This window comes from Triturus cristatus, chromosome 2_2, assembly GCF_964204655.1.
Source record: "Triturus cristatus chromosome 2_2, aTriCri1.1, whole genome shotgun sequence".
In the NCBI taxonomy this organism is placed as follows: Eukaryota; Metazoa; Chordata; class Amphibia; order Caudata; family Salamandridae; genus Triturus; species Triturus cristatus.
Window position 1 is genome coordinate 501,034,249 of NC_140582.1, and position 26,441 is coordinate 501,060,689.

Sequence of the window (26,441 nt, forward strand, 5' to 3'; positions counted from 1 at the left end):
CCTGGCAGTGAAAACTCTCCTCTAACCTACTTCCCCACTTGCCCTGAGTAAGTGACCAGGAGCCCAGCTCCCACAGCCGCGTGGCTTGCCCAACAGCAGCCACCAACCCAGGCCCCCCTATCCCTCATAGGATAACATTGGGCCTAACTCTCTCTGCACCCGGCCGTCCTGAAACCGCTGGGGGTGAACTGACTGTACCTACCTGACACTGGGTGACCCCTGAGTCTATGCCCAGAACTTCAACTCTGCCAGTCGAGTACTTACCCTTAAACCGCTAACTTCATTTTCCTCATAGGGTAACATTGACTGGCTTTTTCTTGGAAATTCTTCAAAGTGTGAACTTTTCAAAACTCAAAATATTCACCAAAAATCAGCCGAGTACCAAAAACGAATTTACTCACCTGCTCTTAGGTGAGCTCCCAGTGCTGGATCTTGGTGCCCAGCACTGACTCTGAAAAGTACCCACAACTATACTTACCTTTAACTCATTTTTCTTCCATAGGAAACCATTGACTGCTTTTCTATGAAATTTCTTCTAAGTGTTGATTTCTGCAATTTATAAATATTCCTCAAAAATCGTATAACATCTGAAAACGTAATTACTTACTTTTGTAATCCAGTACTGGATGTCTAGACTCAGTACTGGGACATTTATCCAAAACAGGTAACGATAACCTACTGTACCTGTAACCTACATTTCCTTCCATAGGGAATCATTGATTGTTTGCTCTGAAATATTTTCTAAGTGCTCACTTTTGAAATAGCTAAATATTAGTTAAAAATCATTACAGTACCAAAGTCGACTTTCAACAGCTGATTCTGAGAACTGACCCAGGACTGGATCTAGGATCCAAGCCTGGAATTACAAAAGTAATCTAAAAAGTAATCTGTTGCATATAATTTGAATTTATCATTGAGCTCAATGTATTGTGTTTAGAAATAGAGTTGCCTACTGCAACTATTTGTAACTGTTTACTAAAAAGTCTATTACACATACAAAAGTATTTTTATGAAACATCTCCTGTCGAGCAAGTATATTTTAATTCCAAGCGTTGGTTCTAAAATAAAAAACAAGCAAATATTTTTTATATACAAACCATTGGCCTAGAGTTCAGTTATTGAGTGTGTGGAACTATTTGCTGACTGAGTGTGTACAACAAATGCTTTACACTGTCCTCTGATACTGCCTTACTGCTCGACCAGGCTACCACTTTGGAGAGTAAGGTTATATCTAACTTTAACCTCTGTTAAACCCTTGGGGTCTGTGGACTCTGTACACCCTGTACCTATTAAGGAACAGTATATATAGAGCCACTTTCTCACAGCCGCTATGAAAGTTAAATACATTGTTTATGTGAATTTCGTTATGAGAAGAGATTTTACTTCTTTTTTTGAAAGAGGCAGTAGAGGGATTTGGTCTGGTTTCTGGGGGCAGTGCATTCCATATCCTAGGAGCAATTCCAGAGAAGGCACGGTTGTATCTTCTTTTTGGCAAATCATTGTGGTTTCAGAAGAAGATTGCTGGAGCTCCTGGAGGATCTGTTGCCACATGAGAGCACCAGTTTCTTGGCCAGATACCTCGGAGTGTTGTGATGTAGGGCTTTGTGAGTCATGCAAGCGATTTTTTGTTGAATTCTTGCTTCGAAAGGTAGCCAGTTAAGAGCTCTAAGGCCGGGGGGAAATGTGGCAGTTTCTTTTCGCGCCTGTTATGAGCCTGACCGCTGAGTTGATTGATGCTCTTAGAGGGGCCGTTGTAGATATGGAAGTCCGCAAAGAGTTGCACTCCCATATTCTAGTCTTGGGATTACTAGTGCTTGAACTGCCAGTTTGAAGTCATTTGCGGGAAGGAAGGGTTTTAATTTTCTCAAGGTGTTCCATCTGAAAGTTTGCTCCTTTTGTTGCGGCACTGATGTGTTTCTGCATGTTTAGATATCTGTCAAGTGTTAATCCCAGCGATTTTGCGTAGTCTAATATGAGGTCGGCAGTTGAGCGCCGTTAGTTGTTTAAGCCATTCTTGTATAATGGTCGATTGGATGGGTGGAGCGATTAGGAAGAATTCCGTTTTGAGGGCGTTTAGTTTCAGGTGGTTTTCTACCAGCCACGTCGGAGTTTTTTGTAGCGTTAGATTGAGAGATTTGATGTCATCCGGAGCAGTGATCTTTAAGTATAGTTGTGTATCCTCTGGGTACATGTGATAATGGATGTTTGAGGAACTGAGAATTTCGTTGAGCGGTTCCATGAATAGGTTGAAAAGGGTAGGTGAAAGGGATGAGCCCTGTGGGACTTCTAATGTGACTGGGACGGCCATCGAGAAGGATTGATTAGCCTTGAATCTTTGGGATCTATTTTGGAGGAAAAAGGTGAACCAATTTAGTACTGACCCTGATAAGCCCATTCTGTATTTCAGGAGGTCTACCAGATTTTCATGTTTGATGGTGTCAAAAGCCGAAGATAAGTCAAGCAGGATCAGCAGACAGGCTTTGTTTTGGTCTAGGATTTTTATTGCGTCATCTACTATGTGGGTCAAGGCAGATTCAGTACTGTGCCCTGCACGAAAACCAAACTGGTATTGGTTGAGCAGGTTGAAATGGTCCATGTGATTGACCAGCTGGATGTGTACACATTTTTCTTGGAGTTTAGCCAGAGCTGGGATGTTGGAGATCAGGCGGTAATTATTCAAGTCTGTGAGGTCTGCCGTTAGTTTCTTTAAGATGGCGGACACCTGCCCAGAATTAAGGATTTCTGGAATGATTCCTTGAACCAGAAAGATATTGATAATCTTGGTCCATAGTGGCAGTAGGAGCGGTATGAAGTCTTTTAGGTAATTTGCGGGAAGAGGATCATTGGAGTGGTTGTAGAGGTTCAAAGACATGAGCACTTTTAATATTGCATCTTCACTGCAAGTATTGAAGAAGGACCATGCGGCGTTATTTTTGAGGGAGAACTTAGGTGTGCATACGATTGGGTTTGCTGACGAGGGAGATGAAGAGTCCTTATGAGTGTCGGCATGAGTTACTAACGCATTAAGAAGGTCCATCTTCATGTTTTCTGTCTTATTAGTGAAGGAGGCAAATTCTTTGCAGCTGGGTAGTGAGATTGGTCTAGCTTGGAGGGGAGGGGGATGAGGTAAGCCATTAGATTGTGTTTTGACTAGTTCAAATAGTTTTTTGGGTCGATTCTTGGCTTGGTCTAACTGATTTCTGAAAAAGTTTGCTTTTGATCGTCTGATCTTTCTATAGTAGGAGTTTCTGGTGGCTTGGAAGAGGGGTGGCGCAGCGGCCAGGGTGCCCGACTCTGGACCACAGGGTTCACGGTTCGATCCCCAGCTCCGGTGGCAGGTTAGCCCAGCACCATGTGACTCTGGCCAATAGCTTGCTTAATCTTGCTGATGGCCCCCAGCACCGGAACACCTCTCCGGAGGTAGCTGTGTGCTTTACAAATGCTGGCATTTTAGCAGCTTAAGGTTGTCAGGGGATGGTGATGATCTCCATCGGCGTTCAATTAGTCTTAGGGATCGTCTGTCCTCATTGAGTCTACCATCGTACCATGGTTTTGAATCTTTTGTGGAGAGCCTCTTCAGTTGTAACGGAGCGGCTGAGTCTAATACCACGGTCATAGAGTTAAAGTAGTGGTTTATCAGAGCTTGATCATCAGATAGGCCTTCAGGGGGAAACAAGAGGTTGACACTGGAGGTTGTGAGTAATGTTCCTCTTCCATATTTTAGGTCTTGTTGGTTGTGCAGAGTATAATTTTACGGATTCATTTATGAAGAATGGGATGGAATGGTGGTCAGACCGATAACAGGGGAGGATAGTTTCAAGCTGAATGGATTTAACATTGGAAATAACCAAGTATAGGATTGAGCCTTTATGATGTCTGGCTGTTGCAGATTTGGGTACGGTCGAGGTCCGAAAGGAATGCTTTGAGGCTATTAACCGCAGAGATGCTAAGGTCATTCCAATGGAGATTGAGATCTCCGAGGCATATTTGGGTATTTAGTTGTCCAGTATTTGTAGTCACGATATCCATGAATAGTTTGATGAAGGCAAGGTCGTCACCTGGAAGGTGGTAGAATGTGTGCAATGAACAAACCGATTTATACTTGAGATATCAATACAGAGGCATTTGCATGAGGATAATACCAGTGAATGTGATTGGTTCACTGAGAGACTGTTCCGATGTATGCAGGCAATACCGCCCCCTGGTAGACGACTCATTTAACCATGTTTGTCAGAATTAAGAGGTCAGGTTCGTGAGTGAGTATGAGATCAGCTATATCAGCCGCATGTCTAGCGGCTGATCTACAGTTTAGTAGTATACATTTGAGACGCGACTTGATGGGGGCAGAGGTTCTTGTGTGAAGGGACTCGCGTAAGATGGTCTTTGGTAGAGTAGAATGGCGCAGAGAGGTGTAGAGTGGCGTAGAGTTCAGTGGCGGAGTGCGAAGTGTTGCAGAGTGGAGTCTCGTAGAATGTAGTGGTGTAGAGTGTATTGGCATAGACTACAGTGATGCAGAGTGCAGTGGCGTGGAGTAGAGTGCAGAGGCACGGAGAATATCGTTTCAGAGTAGAAGTGGTGTGGAGTGGTGCAGGGTAGAGTGCAGTGGCATAAAGTAATGGCAAAAAATGGTGTAGAGTGCAGTGGTGCAGAATAGATTAGAGTGATGCACAGTAGATTGCATAGAGTTCAGGGGAGTGGTACAGAGCAGAATTAATTGACAGTGTAGAGTGTAGTGGCGTAGAATGGCGTACGGTGGGGCAGAGTGTTTGAGTGGAGTGGCGTAGAGTGGAGTTATTCAGAGTAGAGTGGCGTGGCCTAGACTGGAGCGGTGTAAAGTGCAGTGGAGCAGAGGTATAGAGTAAAGGGCATATTTGGGTAGAGTAGAGAGAGGTAGAGTGTAGTGGCGCAGAGTGGAGTGGTGCAGAGTGGAGTGGTGCAGGGAGGAGTAGAGTGCAGCGGCAAAGAGTGCAGTTGTGTGGAGTAAAGTGGAGTGGTGCAGAGTGCAACAGAGTGGAGTGACGTAGGTTGGAGTAGGCATGGTGCCGTAGCACGCTGCCATTACAGACAGCGCATTTTCAGTTGAAATGACCATTACTAATAAAACTATGCAGCCACAACGATAATGTGTGGAAATTGCATCATCTAGTGTATGGATGTGGTTTCCTCATCTTGAAGTATTTGTTTCCAACACAATTTAGAATTAACAAAAAATGTGTTTCATTTGTGCTTTGCTAATTCTGAAATACTTACACAGCTCATTTAAATAATGTGTGCTAGAAAAAAAATGTTCCAACTCAGGTAACCAGCAAGTTTGTCGCATATATCCTCTTACTTTGAAGTCAGAGAAAGAAAAGTAAAAACTTCACCAGAAGACCGCCTGACCTGACATTTGACCTTGGTCTTTGAATGCAAGACAAATGTGGCAAGACAAGAACAAGATTTACAGGCCTGTTTACAGGAAGGAGCACTCTTTGCAGAATACAAGGAGAAGTAGTTTGAAAAAGCTTGGCTCCTTGGGAAAGAGACAATTAACCTTGACAGCCTAAAAAAAGCCAGCAAACAGAATGCCAGAAAAATTTGAGTTACAAACCACGAGGCCAATGGTAAGTAACAGGTGTAATGCATTACCATGGAAACTTTCTGAATGTCCCCAAGATGTATTTAGCAAACCAGACGATTCAAACTAAAAAGGGATTGAGAGAAAGTGCATGTGTGACAGAAAAAGAAAGGGAGAGAAAGAGAGAGATACTTTCTGCTTGAAATACTTTACTGGAATTAAACAGTTTCTTCAAAGATATGGGTGCGCTGCTCCAGGAAAGTCAACATGGAGCCTTCTATGATTTTAGATTTGCAGCTAAGCAGACCATTGTAGTCTCTGGCAAAATTTGCTTACAAAAATATCTAAGCAGTCTAGGCTACTAATGATCAGATACAATTACTTTTGATCACTATACATAGCCAATTTGTAGAGCTGGTCCACACAGGCTGGCACTTTGCCAGACTATTAATATAGCACTATTTTCAATAATTCTCATTAACATTCACTATTGTACATTTCTCTCCATCGTAAGTCTGACATGGCACTGGGATTCATGGACCAAACGGGAACAAGCTTGGTACAAATGCTTACCTGCCGGCTGACTGTGCTGGAGTTCTACTCTGAGTTCTTTGTTCGTTAGGAGTATGCTGGGATGCTGGCCCGGGGGATGGGCTATAGTGTTGCTGGCGATTTCCTGCTGCTTGCTGGAGGCGAGGTGGCAGAGTGGACTGCGGCTTTCCTGGTTTACCAGCAGTCTTTGGTCCCCTGTAGTCTCCATCTATCATCCAGAAGAGGGAAACCTCAAATTTAAGTCAGTCAGAAAGTATATAAAGGTGATGCTCCTTATCAATAAAAATTAAAAACAAATACACACCAGTTTGAAAATGTGCATTGCTTGTTAAAGGAACCCTTTTTATCTTTTTTCCTTGCACTGTGTTCCATCCCTCTCTTGGGGTTGTCTGTGGAGCAGACTGCGGAAGTGGTTTCAAGCTCTTAAGTGGGACATCAAATCTACAGGGATTACAGACGAACAAATACACATTAGTGGAGACCCAGATGCTAATGCTTTGAGTTCTATTGTGTGCCATTTGGGCATCAAGTGTGTAATACAAATCAAGTAATACAACTGAAGAAAAGCCAAAAGTTACAGGTTTATGCTATCTTTTTGTCATGGATATTTAGATTTTCTGCAAATTCCTGATCAAGAATAATTCCTAGGCAACAAACTAATCCTCAAGGATTACAGCATTTTATTCATTTAATGAAAAGACATGTGGCTGAAGCTTCGGCAGAGGTTCTGCAGGAGCATTACTGGCAAAACAATATTGCCGATCCATAAAGGCTCTAAATCGGACCGTCACACTGAAAGCTGGGCTCCACAGTGGGTCGAAAAAAACCACCAAGGCAACAATGCAATCAGAATAAGTGTAAGCATATCATTAAACTACTTTCTCAGGAGAGCGGAGGCAAAAAGGGGAAATGATACCAGCAAGAAACTCAAGAATACACCAGAAAACATTACAGAAGGTAACATTCTTTAAAAAGATATTAAATTCTCGTAAATGCGTCTTCTGGAACAGCTCCAACAACTATGTTTGTCACATGGTGAGGGTTTTGGGAATAACACGGCATAATCCAAACCAAGAAGTGTTGCTGTAAAGCTCATCCTTTCCTTGGATTACCCTTCAGTTCAGACTCTAGGCAGTGATGGTTGGTAAAAGTATGATAAAAGACTCCCCTCAGGAGAGCCAACTAACTATTCTTTCCCCCCCTCCTTGTGGAGTGAGCCACAATTCCTTCAGAGGAGTCACTGTGAGAAAACATAGCTTTATAACTAGCTTGGTTTTCCTGGATACTACCCATTTTGTCAACAACTACTAATCAGTCCTGGAGTGATTGGATCGATCAACATAAATGCTTATAGTTCTGTTAGCATTGAGCCTGTGCAGATGCTCTATTGTCTTCAAAGTGTGGGTGATGGAAAGACAGTAGGGAAAGAAATGTTCTGGACAGGTTAAACAACCTCAGGTAAGAACTAGAATATGCAATGCAATTGGTCTCGCATTTTTTAGAGTTCGAGCTATTTTCGTTGCCAATGTCGTCATGGTTTTGGCACAAGGTGTAGTTAAGTTCTGATATGCACCCTCAGCCTGCAGAAGAAATACTACTGCGGGCAATGAGTGGGTAGGCTGAGGGGCTGGACTGCGTTCATGTCTTCTGCAAATATGGAGGAGCTAGAATTGCAATCTGACCCTGAGCTCATTAAAAGAAACACTCCTGAGACAGAGCATGAGGGAGACATGCACCTCCCTGAAACTGCAGCAGTGACGTATACGTATTGATCCAGAGATGAACAGGGAGGCAACAAGATGACCCTGGTGCACAGAGCGTATCGGTGCGACTGGGGAAGCATTGATCTCACAGTTGCGAGAATACAGGCGGTGAGTGGGCAGGACTGGAGTAAGGTCAACAGCCTCCCTTTATCTGCAGCAAAAGCCGCCAATTGAAAGGAAGTAGGCGGACAGGAAGAAGTTCTGGACTCTCCCACAATTGACTAGGTGAAGTATAGGAGGGCCGGGGAGCAACGAGTAAATAAACTTAAGGACACCCTACCTTGCGACTGCAGGGGACACACAAGCCAGCGTAGGTTACTGACACCGCCCTTTAGCAGGGGCAGCTAGGGAAAGAAAATTGTGTTTTTTTCATCCCGCACCATGAGGTGGCATGGAGTAGGTAGGGTAGAAAGACTCCTTTCACCCCCTACACAGAAGAAAAGAAGTTGGGCAAGCCGCACAAAAGAAAAGAAAGGGGCGAAGCCGCCATTGTTGAAGATGAAGCGTAGCGTACTGCTTAAAAAACATACATTACAAGAAAAAAAGTAAGGCATAAGAAAAGAATGGCACACGGCCGCCAGTGTTGAAGATGAAGAGCGACGTGCCGCACAGATTAAAAAAAAAAAAAAAACATACACTGATACCATGTAGACACCGGCCATAGAGAGAGGAGGGAGCCTCTTTAAAAGATAGAGAGCAACGTCCATGATCGGGCGCCACACTGAGCCAGGAAAACACGTGGACTCTTGCCTTGTGGTAGCGGGAGTGTGTGGTGCCTGCAACAGCAGCTAGGAGAAAGTCATTAGAAAATAGTCCTCACAAACTGTGAATAAAACATGCTGAGCAACAACACATGCAAGAGGGACAGTCCTCATGGGAGGTTACAACAGGAGAAAAGGAGGTACTAAGGAGGGACTACTATACAAATTAACCAACGGGGAAAAAAACAATGACAAAAGACAGTCAAAGGAGCCAATAAAATGCATGGTTAGGAAAATGGTTGGAACTTCAAGCGCATACTCTGAATACAGCATGTCTCGAAGAGATAGCGCAAGCACTGCCTAGGCGAGACCTAAAAATGGACTAAGAAAAATAATTCACTCAAATAGGGTAAATGCAACCAAATTTAGAGAAATTGGGTCCAATCCAATGCAACGTCAGGCAAAGACATGTAGGTAATAATTTTAATCAAGTGATTTACTCTAGACCGTAAAAACATGCACAAGAAAGTGCTGTGTTCCAAAATCATCCATAACAAGCTGGTTATGGGCATACGCGGTCCTTGAATATTCTGGAAAACTCTTTTGTTGACCTCCGATCAAAGCATTTGGGTGTGTGTTTCCTTTTGTTATTCAGGGTCTACTGAAAAGAAGGTACATTTATTTCCAAGCGGTACAAGAAACATAGGTAAATACTGACAAAACTTAGAATGGTAATATATAAATGCTCTCTGATCACAATAATACAAGTATAAAGACAAGATTTGCAACTTTCCAAATCTAACTATAGTGATGTCCTGCAAACACATCCTTCAAGGTTAGTAAACCTAATCAGGCACAAAGAAAGGCTCAAAAGGAGACCCCAGTCAAGAAAGTGAAGACTAAGCTCGTATCCCATGTATGCTTAAGGAAGGGTCCAGACTTGGGAAGTTTTTATAAAACCTTTCAGAAAGTGAAAAAAGAACCTGGGTAAAGAAAGTATGCAAACGAAACCAAGTAGCCTTTCAAACGATTATGCTAAACCATTCTTTAGCCACAGAGTAAAGAGAAGTATTGCAGGAAACTCTTAATTGGCAGAACACATGAAAGCTTATTCTATCTTCTTGAATACGTAGACTTTGTGGAAGGATGTGTGACTGAGCATATGTTCAGTAATTTCTGCCAGTAAAAACTAGAAGGGTTTAGGTTTTCCTCTAAAACCTCCAAAGAAGACAGCAGTGGATGCACACTGGAATTAATATTTTTGGCTTCTCCTCTCCCAGACAAATGGACTGCAGCAGCTTCCAGCGAGAACAAAACAAACACTGAACCATAAATCTGAAGACCATGTGTTTATCCCTCAATCCAGTTGAATCAGTGATAATCGCCTTCAGCTAACCAATTTTGCTGCCCGGCACAAGCATACGAAAATGGGAAGGCACTTTACCATTTATTGGCAATTCAACTGAACACAAACCCCATTTCTTCTTCTGCTCGTTAGCCAACTGATCTGCTGACAGATTGTAGACATATGACTGGTGAGCCTATCCACTTTTATGTTGTATTAAACTACTGCATAATTGGTGGACATTCTGCTGCCCCCGTCCAGCAACAAGAACGGCAAGGCCATGAACTCATAAGAACATTTTGGAACCTACACTGCCCCGCCCTCCCCCCCCCCCCCACTCATTTTGAAAACAGTGCACGGTTGTAGCAATGGCAATGAAGTTTTGAACTTCATATTCTTCAACTAAGTGACGTAAAGCTCTTAGAGTGCGATGAAGGGTAAGCCAATGTCTCTCAATTCTTTAATGTTTCTGATACAAGACTGCTGCGCACTCCAAAATCGAAGACATTAGTCACCATTATCATTACTTCAAGTAATTCTTGTTAAAAAGGTTTCCTTCGCTAGCATGCGCTAAGCTAACAAAAACGGCTGTTGTGTGGTTTTCAGGGCTTTTTTTTTTTTTTAACAGAATCAGACAGACTCTTAAGCAAGGCTCCCTTACATCCTCAAATGTCACTATCCAAACAATGCATAGTCTCACTATAATGCCCACAACAGTGCAGGAGGGCCATAGGTCTTTAAGCAATATTTTTTAAAATCCTTCAAAGCAAAGTATGGGCCTAGATCTATTTTGTAGAGGATGCTGACACTTTTCTTCTTTTTTCGAAAAGCTCCTAACCATCTACTTACCAGTTCAAGCCCCACCATGTAGTGTTCCACACAGCTGTAATCAACAAAGAACCCTGACTGGGAACCAGATAACACAATTCTATGTTCACGGAGACACAGATCCTGCAGGTGGTCGCAGGAGTCTTGTAGGTGTTAGGAGGTTTATCACCAGAGATCCAGCTTGTAAACGAACTGTCTAGGTCAGCGGTTTTTAATTTGTGGTCCACGTGCCGGGGAAAAGAGAGGAAATGTCTACTCAAGGGGTGTGCAACGGTTTAGAAAAATGAATAATAGTAGCAGATTAATTTAGAAAATATACATAAATGTACATCTGTAAATGTCCAAGAATTTAAAATTACAGGCTAGAAATTAAGTTGTTATGCTTCTCTCCATTAAGGTGTAGTAGCGCAAGTACAGCAAACTTAATCCAATAAGGACTCATGGCCTGAAGCACGCATTAGGAGCAAAAAAGGCAAAGTGATATATTAATGTCTAGCACGTTATTTTGCCTTTTAGAAATAAACATTTTGAAAAGCTTCAAACTACCCATTAAAAATACGATTTTAGTTTTTAATATTTTTTGTTTGTGCTGTAAATAAAACATTTTAACATTGTGTTTTTGTTTGATGTATACTTGTTTCCATATTTTTGAGTATTGTTTTTAGGTTCATATCATGGAAACTGAAACACTAGTAACTGCTAGTCCAAGCAGAGGATTAGATGAATCTCCTGCTTGCACAGCATCACATCTGGTGTTGAGGTGAGGCCAAAAGGGAATGCTGCAAACATATTCAGTTATTAGCCAAAGAAAGACCAAAAAGTAGGATCCTTACAAACAATCTGTAGAATTGTAGATTGGGTTTATATATAAAAAAAAAAAGACATCCTGAAGATACTGATATCTGCCAACGTCGAAAATTCAGTGCCTTCAGAAACTGAACATGTGATCATTTTGACTTTTGCGTTGTGAGGAATTCCATGAAGAAGTGTAGATCCAAGATTTAATGGAGTCTTACTCTACTTGTGGGCAACAGAAATGAAATGATCTAGAGTGACAACTTTAGCACCTTTTGATTAGCATACTATTCTCCACAACAAATTTATCAAAATGATCCTGTAGTGTGAGGGACAGGAGTAGGTGTTTGGGGGAGATTAACAGATAACTGTTTTCTGGAATATATAGAGAAGGTATCCAAACTATTTATCATATCTACTGGCCAGAGGTAAACTCGGTCCATTTCGTGAGTAAGTTAGACCTCAAGAGCAAGTAATTTAAGGGGAGTTGTGGCCGATAAGGGGCAGGGTACATGAAGATTGAGGTTGTCTGCCCTTACCAGTTATTTTTCCTAGAGAGGGACAAAGAACGGGGGATTGTTGTACCCTATTGGGTCATCATGTCTAGAGGTTCTAATCACTCATGACTGCTGGTAAATGACATTAAAACTTTGAGGAAAAATAGACTTTTTGCCAAATAAACGCTGCCCAAGAAAGAGCAAGTTAAGCAAGTGTGAACGTTGTTAAAATTAGCATTCCAGACTACAATTTTAATTTAAAAAAATAATCTGTTGTGGTCAAGTGTTTTAATGTATTTCCTTCTGCTACACAACTCTTTAAGCAATGTACACAACTCTTTAAGCAATGTACAATCAAGTTTTCTTGCACATTTTATCCAGACTTGACGACTATAACCTAGCTTCAACATCCACTGCATTTAAGCCCATTGGCAAAATGTGTTTGGATGAATCCAGCCCATCGCTTCCCAAATGGTTACTGAATAAGGTCAAGCAAAACTGGTTTCTAGTTCTCTAGTTAATAAATCGAAAACAAACTTCCAGAGGAAAATATTTTGTGCCCATGTGCATCTGTAAAGGAGAAAATGGTACAAACAACCAGAAGCCTGAAACACACTAAAATTTCATAAAACCAACAGATGCCTAAGGCAGTAATGAAAAGAAAGAATAATAAAGGGGGGGCAGTAAAAAGTGCCCTTGACCGGGTCACTGATCTGTAACTCACATTGCAAATTGAAGCAACGCTTGGCTCCATAGAAACAATGTAGGATAAATATAATAAAGGTCCTCAGATTGCCATGAATGTCAACCTTTGAGCTAAACAATTGTTACTGAAGAACTCCATCTATGCATGCTGATGTATTAGGTCTTGAACATATGCTATGGCAGGCATACCATACCTTTTCCCCTACTTTCTACATGTGATGTGTGTTATTGGTCAAGGCTGAATAAGTACACGTATTCTGAATTTTTTTTTTAACTTCAAAGCTGTTAATAAATTTAAAAATAAAGTCAAAAGAGGTTGTATACGTAAAAGGGAAGAGCAGGAAAGGGAAGAGCTAGAAACCCTGCAAAAGTTCATTCAACGAAAGACTGTTCGCACTAGAAGGCAATGTCGGAGCACTCTCTCTGAACCTCAAACCTACAGTTTCCATTACATATAATCTTGGATTTGGTGGCTAAAAGTAACAAGATCCTATCTTGATGAATTTGAGCAGATCTAGTAAAGTGGAACATCATCATCAAGTAATAATTTCTTTCAAGAGTATGTAGTCAAGACCGGCCTTGAGAAACGTAATTGAATTTCCTATTACTTAGCTTATCCTCAATCATGAATCCCAAATTACATATTGGTTTTTTTTTGCAAACGTTTTCTAGTTAAACCAGGTGGGGATGTGTCTCAGACCCAGTAACCATACTTTGTTTTTACTTAACTGAGATGAATGCCACAGTAAACAATGCACGTAGCCACCTCTTGTGCTACTTTTCATTGAGACAGGATGAAACCACTTACTAGAACTTTAAATTTGCTCTTGACCAACAGAAGGATCTTCCCGACAGTGTAACTGAAGCAATGTAAACACCGGCTTAGCCTTATGTTTGCAGAGGATTGTGCAAGGTCATGATGGAAAAAACTCCAAAGTTCACCAAGTATAATGCAACGTAAAGTAGATTACCCTGGGACGAGAAGTACAGGAATTCCTAATAAGCTCTTGAGAAACTCCTCAGATAAGAGAGAGTCAGAAAAACCATAAAGCACAAGATAAGCTTTAATCTGTCCAGGTACACCCCAGCAGTAGTTGGTATCTCATACCCTGTGGTAGTTAAGATCCAAATTCAAATCCACCAGGTGCCTGACCAGGACACCCGAAGGAAGCCATAGAGCATCACAAGTGTCTGATGTACCACTGCATGTGCATATAGAAGGAGCACTTTAAGGAAGATCTCAAGGTGCCCAATGATACCTAGCCTTGGAACAGGTTAGAAACAAAGTACGCCTTCAAAAGCCTAGCTGTCAGCTGTACAATCTGTCCCAACCCCATTCAGATCTACCGAAATTCAGAAATGTAGACCACTGAACTGCATGTGTCTGTGCTAAATAACCTCTGGACTAACTGAAAGACCAGTGATGGGCGACAGATTAAGGGATACAATGCCTTAGCCTGCCCCCTTTGATTTTCATAGGCACCAAGGAGGCAGACCTATGGGGAAATGTATGGTTGCCACAAAAGTCTTAAATGGAACCAAGTTCCACAAACTACACCACTACATTGAATTAAGGATGTCAGGAAATGGGACCGGAGGAAATATATAAGATGCCTTCCCAGTCAGAGGACAAGTTGTTCAGTCTCCTCATGAAAGAGAATAAACTTTGAATCACAGGAACTAGGTAAGAAGAAGTGTATGTGACCAGCCAAGCAGGGATCAAGAAACCCACCTTGCAGGTCCCTTCTTTCTCAAAAAAGGAAGAACTGTTTTGGTGAACGTAAAGAGCCGGATGTCCAAACCTCTACTACATGCCTGCAAAGATCTCAAATAAGAAGCAAAACCGGAACCATCATGAATTAAGGTAATTTCTTTCACCCTGTACTCCCGGATTTGAAATACTTTTAGATGACAGTCACTCCTCTGAAAATGACCTATTTCAATTACCAAAGCAGCACAAGACCGAGTGATGAAGAGCGAGGATGGAAACAGTCGAGGGCACAGAATGCTGGACAAGGCTTCCACCGACACTAGGCTAAGGCTCTGATTTCAGTCCACACTGACTCCACTCAAGGAAAGGCCTCTTCCTGAACAAGCTGGTCCCCAGGATTCAGTCCTAAAGTAGCATCCCCGTCCACACATCATACTGGGGTGAGGGCCAAAATGACTCGAATAGACGAGTCACAGGACTGCAGGACACGAATCAGATGGTCCGCTGAGTCTCTGCGGATTTATTTTTCTGCCAAGCCTTTCTCTCCGTCTCACACTGCCTCTCCATCATGGAAGTTGTATTCTACACCGTGATGTATTGACAGGTGTTTTTCCATACTTTCTCCCATAAAACAATGGTACCATGAGAAACACCTTCACGTACCGTCGGTTCTGACAAATATAACATGATTGCTGAAAAAGCCTATGGTACCTTCAAGTATGAAAGCATAATTGCAGCAAATATTTATGGACTCTGCCAGTAAGCTGGGAACAGCAGGCACAGCAGGAATGGACCACAAATCCAGTGAAAGAGCCACTGCATACCATGAGATTAGCAAAGTTGCTCAAGATATTGCACGGAGGCCTCATCAGCGGGTATAACAGTCTTGTAGTCATCACTACCCATAAAGGGATTTAAATTGACAAGCATGAACCATCCAAACAGTGTACCAACACTACAGAGATGAAAACAGTTTCAGGAAGTGGAGCAAAGGCTCAAAGCCAAAAAACACAGATCCATCCCCCAAACCAACCCAGATGGGCTGCTTGGTACAGATACTGGTGGCAAGCTTGGATGGGTAGCCCTTTACTGTCTACCTTCCATTGTTCTAAGGCAAACTTATACCTGTCAGAAAGCACACACATCAATGTATACAATTAAGTGTTGCGATGAGGTGGTGGCAATATCAAATAAAATATGGCCCAGTCCTCTTGGAAGGGTGCAATTTTTTTTTTAACTGACAATCGTTCATTTTCAAAGCAAAAAGACAACGCTTGGCAGTCAGGCAGCTGATTCATAAAAATTTGCTACAGGAAGGAAAACAATACCATTGGAGAAAAAAACGGGACAAAGTGGTAAAAATGTTTAAATATGAGAAAACTAAAGGAAATAAAACATACTTCTTTCCAAACTCTTCGACAAATACAACAACAGGTCCGTTTTCGTGGCTCACTTCCTGAATATGAGCATCATATAATTTTCCACCAGTTTCCAGGCGTACCTGCAAAACAGCAATGCACAAAAAAAGCAGCAACTAGTGAAATGGTATTCACAACAATCAAAAATATCACTTATTGTGGTTCTCGTTCTACTGTCTTATTCAATTTCATGCAAACTGATCCTGATGATTGATTTATAAAAGGTTGCTCTGGAAAGGCCTTATTCTTCAGCAGTGGATCCGCGTCGCCCCTATTCACTGACGGCCACTTAACCACCACATGTTATTTTAGCTCCAACTCATACATACTACAATTATTCTTTCCCCCATGTGGGTCTCCCAGTCTGTTTCCTTTAGGGCTACGTTTCGTCAAGCCGAAGTGGGGCCATGTACCTGAAGGGCGCATGTCCGGTTGGACAGGAGTCTGGCCATGTCCAGCCTGAAATGCACAGTGCAGGCCTTCACTATTCTACACTGTCAGTGAGCCAGGTCTGTACAGACACAGCCCCCACGGCTCCTGTGGGGCTTCGGAATGACCTGCCCTGTCAAATTCCAGCGCTGCTCTCAACCATCATAAATAGCATGAGAGCAGTGTATGGATTGGCTGGTAGAATATCAACTTTGGCCCGACATGCACAGCAACGTGGGTGCAGGTGGAGGGTGACAGAAAATGGTTACTTACCGGGTAAGTACAACATTTGACTTTTAATTTTAAGAAGTGTTTAAAATGCCATCATATATTGCACGCAAGACTTCAACCTGCTTAATCTGTGCATTCAACACAATTTAAAAAATGTGTTAATTCGGCTATGTGCTGGAAGGAAAGGAGACGCCTCATTAGCTACCGGCTAAACCTTCTGCAGCTGCATGACGAGCGGGAAGTGGAGGCTGCACGGCGCACGCGTCACCTGCAATTGGATGCCCGTTCATTAGGAGCACAAGTCACGTGAACAAATGACCTGCCTTGTCTGTGAGCGCCCATGAACTCAAAATGTATCCCTTTTATAGCATACGGTAAACATCGGCTCACACCTGTGGCATTTGATTATAGTGGGAGTGAAACGCTGGGTTGGAGGAAGTTTCATGAGTAAATTGAACGACAAACTATTAAAAACACACTAGGAGTGACAGCAAAGGCAGATCTGAGACGTAATGTATGCCATTGCTGCTTGAAGATGACAAATGGGCCTCGTAAATGCAAGCAACATTTAAATTATTACTAAAAATAACTTGGAAAAGCAGCCGGAAGTCAACTCCTAGCATCTCGAGCATTGCTGATTCTTGCCATGTGTGCCAACATTGAACAGCATTATAACAGTAAGTTTCTTAAAGCAGCGGAGATCTCTAATGCTGATCACTTGCACTTATATAGCGCTTAAAACACCTGAAAAGATGCTGAAGCACATACTAGTACCGGTAGCACCATGCCGCAGCTGCTCTGCTGAATGTGCGCTTTGAGGCGAGACCCTAATTAAGCTCACCTCCCACCACTTGGTCACTTTCAAGCTTGATTTGGTGACTGCCTGACCTTTTTCGACACAGACTATCCACTTACACGTGACTGCCTGCAGCCTTTGAATGGTATACTGCAGTTCCGGTCGGCCTGCTCCCTGGGAGCCAGCCTGTCACATGCGCCACAGCACCCCATGTTCAACTATTAATCTGCAACTACTCTTTCCCTCTGCTTTCTGCGCATAGGAGTTTAGTGTTTTCTTTTCTGCAGTTCCCCAAGTTAGTTAGTTACATTGGGAAATCTGAGCAGTCCGTTCTCGATTGTTACTCATGTTTTAAGTGGGCAATCTATAGAACGCGTGGGCCAAAGCTGGTGCAGTGATTTAATACGCAAAATTATGCCGTAATTGGTACATCATTCTAATGTTGAAGGTTTTATGTTTGACGTGTTCAATGAACACAACAAACCTAATTATATAAAATGTTTTGCATTAAAATTATTGTCACGAAAGACTGTCTCCCAAACTGGTGTATTCACGGATTTGCAATTAAATTCACGTAACAAACATCAGATATTAAATGAAAATTGGTCTGGGGCCCACTGAGCACGTGCAGAGGCCTTTACTCTTTGTTAGTACTATTTCCTTACTGCTTCCTTATTGGTTTTCAAGCAAATTCTTTATCAAAAAGTGGTTTCATAGGGTACCATTTTGCCCTCTAGTCTTCGAAATTAACTGAATACATTATGTAAATTGTGCTCAGTCGTTTCACTCTCTAAAATTAAACTTGCCACCAACTTTACACCTCACCACCACTTTCAAAAGTAACCAGCCGCCACTGCAACCTGAACAGAAACACCGCAAGAGTAACAGTACTCACTTTACACTTGTCCCCGACGGAATACTGCATTCCAGCAGCAATGGAAAAATCGCGCCTCTGCTGCTCTGTAAACAGCAACAAGGGGACAGTAAATAAAAGATTAGACCGCTCGTAGAGGTGTCTTCCTTTGGAACATGTATGTCAGTACTGTGCTCTCCCCACCTCACAAAAACATACAAGCTCATGGATCACTCACCCCGTTTCACCTTAAGCCAAACATCATATTCCAGGTTTCTGTAAAGTGCTGGGTTTAGAGATCGAAGAACTTTTCGCGGCAAGAAAAGATAGGTGGGACTTCCACTGCCGTGAATCTGTCGCAGCAAGGGGAGAAAAAACAGATGCACGCAATTAAAGTGCGTCACCCTCAGCTCTCACACTGCCAATGCCAGGTGTACATTATTCTCACAATCGTGACCGATTCTCTGTATTCCGTATGTAAAACTACAAGGCCCACACATCAAATAAAGATGATGGGGACCACTGGAATTAGGAGATTGTGTGGCAGCGACGTTTCAGCAAAAAAAAAAAAAAAAAAAAAAAAAAACACAGAATGTCACACCAAGCCAACATAATAATAAACAACCTACAAACATTTTCAGGTGTACTTTTTACCGGACACAGAGTAAATGAGCAATGTAGAGAGTTGCAGGTTGCTCCGTGTAAGCAAGAATACATGATTCCGCTCAGAGCTTTCATTTGATGCCCTAGTGTTTTCTGGGAGCTGTAGTTTTGGTTCACTTCAACAGGCCCCAGTCGCCAAAACAAACAAGAAAAGAAAAGAAGATGGTGCTCTGTCGATGCGAGGCGGCACGGTAGCCCTTCAGCTATACCAGTGCAGGATTATTAGGGAAAGCTTTGAAAAGATTAACTCGTTTTGTTCAGTACTTTTGACAGATTAAATGTGAATACAAAAAATATTACAGCAAAGAATCGCACGAGAACTGTCTAAACAACTAAGTCCAATAAAAACACTAAATGTATAACTTTTAAATACCTTGTTACCCGAGGGAGACTTAAATCCATTCATGTTGCCCACCACAGCGTTTTTAGTCCTGTGAAGGAAAACGAAACGGGAAATTTTGTTTTACAATCCACATACAAAAAAAATACAAACACAAAAATAGCATTGCGTTCAGCATAGCCCAATCATACTAACACCACATTCGAACACCTTTTCATCGTGGTCCTTAAAAATCACAGCAGAAGGGATGGGCTGAAATAACTAAGGAAGCGTAATGTGCTTTTAAGAAAACTATTTGCGGCTTTACTATCATCCTGATCATTTTCAGAGCCCGCGTATACGTAGAATGCTTACTGCAAATAAACTGGCCTGAACAAACAGAGGAGAAAAGCCAAACTGGCCCATTCGATTCCACCACGGCGTCACTTCCCATCAAGCCTCATAACGTGCACCTGAGGCAAAGGCGCCACTTCCCAGTCTCCATGGCAACCGGCCCTCCCCTCCCTAGCTTCAGACAGGGAGCAGCCAACTCACAACCGGATAGGCGCAGTGGAGGTCTCAAGATCTAAGGGCCTGCAGGTGTGAGATAGGAGCCATTTAGAAGACTACATGACTTGTTAGGAGGTGAACATGACTTGAGATTCCATACACCCAGACTGTCCAGGAGTCGGCATACTTCCTACACACTGCCCAAGAACAGCTGGAGACCAAGCAAGGCGTCTACGCCATAGCTGGCTCCCCACACGTTGTGGGTGCAACTGACTGCACATATGTCCTACTGGTGCCCCCTGGCAACACTGCCCACAATAACTGCAACAGAAAGCACACGCATCCCATCAATGGGCAGACAATAGCGGTCCCCCAGAAAATCTCCACAAACATAGACGACAACCACCCAGGCAGTGTGCATGACTCCGACATCTCCCGACAGTCCATCAGCAACCAGCGCTACCAGGATGGCACCTAAGGAAATGCATTGCTCGTTGGCAAGTACCAATGGAACACAACACACACCTCAACTCCACAATCATGCAACGCACACCACTGGGAATGCACACGTTACAAACTCACATACAGCATGCCCACCAACCAGACACAACAGCACAACTTACTGTGGCAACCTGGGCCAGCCATGTACATGAACCATCAACGTCATGGCACTTCAGCCACACAATAGCTGAATGTGGGCAGAGGTGGGAACAAGGCATGTGCGTAGGAGGCAAGTGACCCATGAATGAGAAGGTACCCATTGCAAAGTGTGGCGTGGATGTAATGGCCAGACTGCAGTATGCAAACAACACACAAAACCATGTCGACATGCACCGCTGGTGTATGGAGTGTAGTGGACAGTGGGCGCAACCATGTCACCCCGGCCAGTGGGGAAGATATCGGAAATGCAGCTTGTTACGTCCCCCCCCCCCCGCCCCGTAAGCGTGAGCAGAGTGGGCTGCCCCAGCGTACGCCAGGCCAGCGTAGGGGTGTGAATAAAAAGCACGTAGCTCTGGGCGTGGTCCTCTTCTGGAATGCCCAACGTCTCTGCCAGGGCAGCGCTCCTCAGCCAACCACGAGGCCGTCGCCGTGAGCGGTGTTGCCTGCGATCCTGTGTGCCTGCTGCACCCCAGGCCGCTGGTTCCCGAACTCAACTTCCCCGCCCCTGCGCAGCCAGACCTCACTGCTCACCTGCTGACACCGGCGTGTGTCGAAGAGGGCCCACTACATGCCTGTGCAAGCTCCAAGCCAGAGGCACGCAAACCTGGCAACCTGCTCCAACCATCACGGCCTCCGCGAGCAAGGCCCGCAGTACTCCTTTCTCGTTGACGTACTGTACCGGCATAGACAGCGGCCTAGTAGGTCACACATTTGGAACAGAGTCTTGATTACACTATGGCAGGGGACAGCAATTATGGCTGATTTGATGTCCCTATACTCCGTTCGATGTGGTGTCACCAGGTCTTATAAGTGCATCACAACCGCACGTTTGTGGGCCCACGCGGACTACTGCCCTCGGCCTACGCTGCGACAGAGTGGGTCACACAATTGGAACTAAGCATCGATTTTTCAATAGCAAAGAACATATCAGTGCATGCAATGAGAGGTGTAAGAGGATGACGCGTTGCAGTCTGGAGGGAATAGGATCATCGTTACGGAGGTGATCGAACACTACCGACAACTGCCCTGGTGTCACTAACTCTGTGCATCGCGAGCCAACGACACATGGCTGTGGGCCACTGCTGACCGATGCCACCGGCCTACACTGCGGTCAAGTAGGTCACACATTTGGGACAGAGTCTTGATTTAGCAATGGCGGAGTGTATATCATTGTACCGGCACCATCGCAGACTGCATCCCCTCTCAGCTCCGGTGACCACTAAGTCTGTTCCCTAACAGCCATGGACACTTTCTGGTTGAAGTTTGGTGGCGGCTGAGTCTATGGACTGATGGTTGTCATCATCGTCATGTGGCTGATACCTAAATGGTGGTGAAAACAAGGCTGCAGTATTCCACTCCTCCATCTGCTGTTTCCGGACGGCTAATGCCCTCTGCATCATGCCCTGGAGGACACCCTCCACTGTCCCCCGCAGCCCTCGGCCACATTCACCTCGGACATCTATGAGGAACTGCTCAGTCCGCGTGGCCCTACCTCAGTGCACCACAAGTCACCGTCCCATGGCGGGGTGCCTGTGCTGGCCGCTGTGCATTCGGGGCCACTTACTCTGTGCTGGTCAGGTCAGGGACACCTTCTTCTGGGATACTGGATGGCCCCTGAGGCGATGGTCATCAACGCCACATGTCTGTGGCCCTGCGCTGTCCGCTGCCTCCGGCCTCAACTGCAGCCCACCAGGGCTCACACATCAAATAGAGTCCTGACCGGCCCAGACGTCGCATCACCGCAGGAGGCACATGCCACCACCACCAGGACCAACTCCAACTGCCAGTGTCGAAACGGTCGTACTGGCAGACTGACGGAGTTGCTCACACCTGTCGCAGATGCCATCTTCTGCCTGATCCCCTGCTCAGCACTCCAGGTGCCACTAACTCAGTGCACCACGAATCATGGTCCATTACTGTTTTGGTTATGTGCTGTGGGGAGCTCACACAGCAATGTCACCTCAGGCAGTGTGAGAGATCTGGGATGACGATGAGGAAGATGATGCAGGTGTGACACCCCCCACTGCAGCTGCATCAGGAAGGTCCCGAAGGGACACAATCGTAGACATTTTCTTCACATGAGTGCGCTCCGCTCTAGTGCCCCAACCTCAGCGCACTGCAACTCACGGACACTTCTGTTTGTTCATTGTGACCTCTGGACTTGCTCCGGCTACCTCCACGATGCTCCACAGTTGTCTCTGGAATGCTGGTGTTGTCTGTTTCCATATTCATAGTGTTCACGGTTGTATTTGTTGCCAGCACCAACAACTCCCTCAAGGCTGGCTTGCATTTACCCCACACACATCCAGCACAGGCGTCACTGTACATGTGACCCTGCCAATAAAGGGGCCGGGCGCATGTGCCCATAGCCAGTTGCATAAACTATCTGCGTGTGTCCCTGTGGTTATGATGTGTGCATGAGGGCCCCGGGCCCTACAACATTACATTGTGCTGTGTACCACGGACGCAAACCATGTCACCGCAGACAGCGGGTTAGAGCTTGGAGATGTAGCTTTGTCGTCAGCCACTCGATTCATAAGAGGGATGTACTGGGCCATCGTACGGAGGACCAGCGTGGGTGTGTGGATGGTAATTCCAGGGCTCTGGGCGTAGTTCAGTATAGGAAATGTGAAAATGCATGTGTCTGTCGCAGTGTGGGTTTCCTTTGTGGGGTGTAGGTGGTCCCTGATGGGACTTCGACACCCCGTATGTGATGTAGTTCGGCTTCCATGAGCTCTGACCCCACCCACACCTGTTCAGCCACCTCTTTTTGGCATTCTGACACCTGGCATTGCAATGCGATGTGTGCCTCGGTGACGTTTTGGGAGCCAGCCCTGGTGGCGGGTGCTTCCTGCTGTGTGGTCTGTGCAGGGGCTGGGGTCTCCTCTATGTAGCTTGGCTGCCCTGCTCCTGGGGGTAGATTGCCTGAGATGTCCATGAACTGTTGTAGGGCGTCGGTGTCGAAGGTTGTGTTGGTCGTCTCTGGCATCACTGATGGGTTGTCTGGTCTGACCTGCTGAAGGTGTTGTTTGTCCCTCTGCAATGTGAAGGGAAGATGCATGTTGACATTGTGTTGACATTTATGTTGGCGCATTGTTCTTGTATGTATGCAGACTGTGTGACAATGTACATTGTGACTGTTTGGGCGGTGCTGGCAATTTGAGGGGGGACAGTGGACATTTGGACTACATGACGGATGTGAGGTTGTACCCATACATATGCATCTCACAGTTGCCTGCTCTGTCAAATGTGATTGGCTTGTTTCTGCGCATGAGCGGACCCAGTTGTGTCCCCTGTTCTGCAGTGTCGGTGTTGCACTTTGTGCCACATTGTCATAATTGCTATGTGTGTCTGCTGCAGTGTGCCACGGGATGAGGGACATGATCCTGGGTCATTGTGGGTGTGCAGTGTGCTAAACTTAATTGTGCATGTGTGCCATTGTGCCCATTTAACCCGGTCTCCCCAGTCCCTGGTCGTTACTCACACTGTTGCTGTTGTGTCAGGTCTTCTTGAGCTGTGTCCGTAATCCTACCTCCCATCACCGTCTCCACACTGATGACTGGCCTCCATTTCCTCCAGCTCCTCCTGTGGCGCAGGACTCCCACCTCCTGTAGCTGTTGCTGCCTTCCTGTTGGCAGCACCTTTGTGCCTGGTTTAGGCTTTCATATCATGCCAGCGCCTCTTGGCCTCATCGACACTCCGGCTGCATTCAAGGTGGGTCTAATTGTGGGTCAGTTGCTGGTAGTGTTCTGTACCCCCCGTGACGCTGATCTTGTTTCCCTGCAGACTGCACCCAGTCTTCCTCTACCTTTTCTCCTTGGCCTTCCTGACCCCGTTGTTCCTTGCTGGTGGTCTGTGGGGCTTGTGGGGTTCGCCTTGGCCTCTGCGCTCGGTCAGGGTGCATCCATGTTGCTACGCACTTTGGATTGTTTCTGGTGTGTTGTTTTTGTAGCTTTTATAGTGCATTTTCCCACCAGACGCATGGGATTTGCAGGCCTGTGGCTGGTTTTTGCTGCTTTTTGTATTGCGATTAGCCTCATTGCAACTTTTTTTGCATTCGTGTTTCGCATTTTTGCAGCGTGGCGTTGATTTTATCACGGTCATTTGACACGTTATCTGGGGACTATCGCATGGTGCTGCCGTGTTGTGAATACTTGGGTAAAACGGCGTAAATTTACCTCAATAGACTGCGATGTTGGAGGTTGCGTTAAGTAACATTTGCAATGGTTATCACACGTTCTTGAGAATATCCCCCCGAGGTTTATTGATGGCTGTGAGACCAATGAGACTGCGTGAGAGTCCTGCATCCCTTGATATGTAAATATCTTCCACCACCATGCAAATCACCCAAGTCCTCTCCAGCTAATGAACCTTATAGCGAGTTTGACGGAGATTCTTCCGGAGATAGGAAAGTTTATTACAAAAATAAATACCTACAGCTATTAAAAGCACCCCATATTCTCCTGGACTTTCAAGTGATCCCATTGCAACTCTCAGTAGGTCTAGTACTGGCAACCTTTCATTTAACACAGGAACAACAAACTACAAGCACCAAAATGCAAATAGAAAAGTGGCTAGGTGAATTACTCTAAAGGGACAACCTGAGATAGCCATATTACGCTCAGGGACGTAATGCAGGCCCATGCGTTGCCAGGGGGGTGGGCACCACTGATTCCACGACCAACAATTTCTGTGAGATATGGGGGATTCAGGTGCCCCTCAGCACATTCTGCAGGGGGCCCCATCATTTTGTGTTACGCCACTGAATGTTGTGGTAAGTTGAAAAAATAATGCACATGCCTAAAGCTTTATTGTAAGGATACACCCTACCACTTCACAAACTAAAAGAGGAATACACACATTGTTTATTGAGAGAAAATGGAGAAAGCATTATTTTGACCATAGAAACTGTGAAGGGGCACACAAAGGTATTTTCTTCTAAGCCCTTACCACACCTGCAAGGCTTCCGTGGGGGCCGCTTTAGCATTACCAGCGTATAAGTGGGCCACACCTACAAAGCTATTACATTTTGCGGATAAAGACATGTCGTGGGTGAAGCGGCCAAAGTTATTTTCTGCTTCGAAATGTATTTTCTGCTGAATAGTTCAATGGCACCCCCTGTGTCTATTAGATGTATTACAGGTAAGCCATGCTTGTTCGCACCGCCAAATCCCGTTTTACAAATGTTTTGGCCCAGTGAGGATAAATTGTTGCAATATGTATGGGCCTGCTGCAGCCACTGAAGATATATGTATATGCAAGTCCTCAGAAGCGAATTTTGAGAAACTCCTCAAATACAACTAACTTCACTATCACAGCCAGTTTTTTACATGCAGACAGGGACCAGTTACGGGATGTACCTAATTGGTTCACAGCCATCTGTAATTCAGTGCTCCCCAACCCTACTATACCCTCTGGTACGAAGACCACAGTTTTGGAATATAGTGGAAATTACATCAAACAATGACAAGGAATCAAACAACAATACCACCACAACAATGAAATGAAACTAAACATGACAACAGAATAAAACATAATTACAATACGATCCAATCTCAAAACAACCAAAAGTACAACACATCAGACGACAAAGGATTATAACAGTAAATACAGAAGACATAGCAATACCACAATAACAATACACAACAATAACACATCACAATACACTCACCACACAATTATGCAAAACTGCAATAGTACAACACGATCAGCACAACAACACAGAGCAAAAAACAACAACAAATAACCCGGAAAGCGGCTACTTCCACAACTTTTCACTGAGCAGTGACTTCCATTAAGAGTTTATAAATTTCACTACAGTGACCCAACTAAATGAAATGAGGCATGAACTAGCCACGCACAAGATGGCCGTCTCCTTCTAAGATTCCCTGGCAGTCTGGTGCGAGCCTGCGAAGCTGTAGGGCCCAAAACAATCACCCCAATGGGCTGCTCCGTGGCTGTAGAGGAAAGCTGTGTGGCGATGGGGTAGGCCAGCGCTTGATGATAGAGCTGAGAAGGGCCCGGTACGCTCCCATACAAAAGTAGTCCTGGAGAGTTTGACTGCGCAAGCACAGAAATCTCTAACATTTTATAATCAGCTTAATCTTG

The 26,441-nt window shown here is 44.5% G+C and overlaps 1 protein-coding gene across 4 annotated transcripts in view; it reads right to left on the reverse strand.

The window, feature by feature from the left end:
* OTUD4 (OTU deubiquitinase 4) overlaps positions 1 to 26,441 on the reverse strand; it is a 389,728-nt gene that overhangs the window by 230,756 nt on the left and 132,531 nt on the right. The window contains exons 1-7 of one of the 4 annotated variants that reach the window (XM_085641618.1): positions 19,539 to 19,626; positions 19,218 to 19,275; positions 18,420 to 18,534; positions 18,224 to 18,288; positions 15,855 to 15,955; positions 6,414 to 6,550; positions 6,131 to 6,317 (exon numbers count right to left, since the gene is read on the reverse strand). In XM_085641618.1, the coding sequence (XP_085497744.1) occupies positions 6,131 to 6,317; positions 6,414 to 6,550; positions 15,855 to 15,955; positions 18,224 to 18,288; positions 18,420 to 18,534; positions 19,218 to 19,250 (638 nt within the window). In that variant the 5' untranslated portion in view covers positions 19,251 to 19,275; positions 19,539 to 19,626. Of the gene's footprint in view, positions 1 to 6,130; positions 6,318 to 6,413; positions 6,551 to 15,854; positions 15,956 to 18,223; positions 18,289 to 18,419; positions 18,535 to 19,217; positions 19,276 to 19,379; positions 19,513 to 19,538; positions 19,627 to 26,441 lie in introns of those variants that run through there. The other 3 variants (XM_085641617.1, XM_085641616.1, XM_085641615.1) reach the window with 3 other exon arrangements.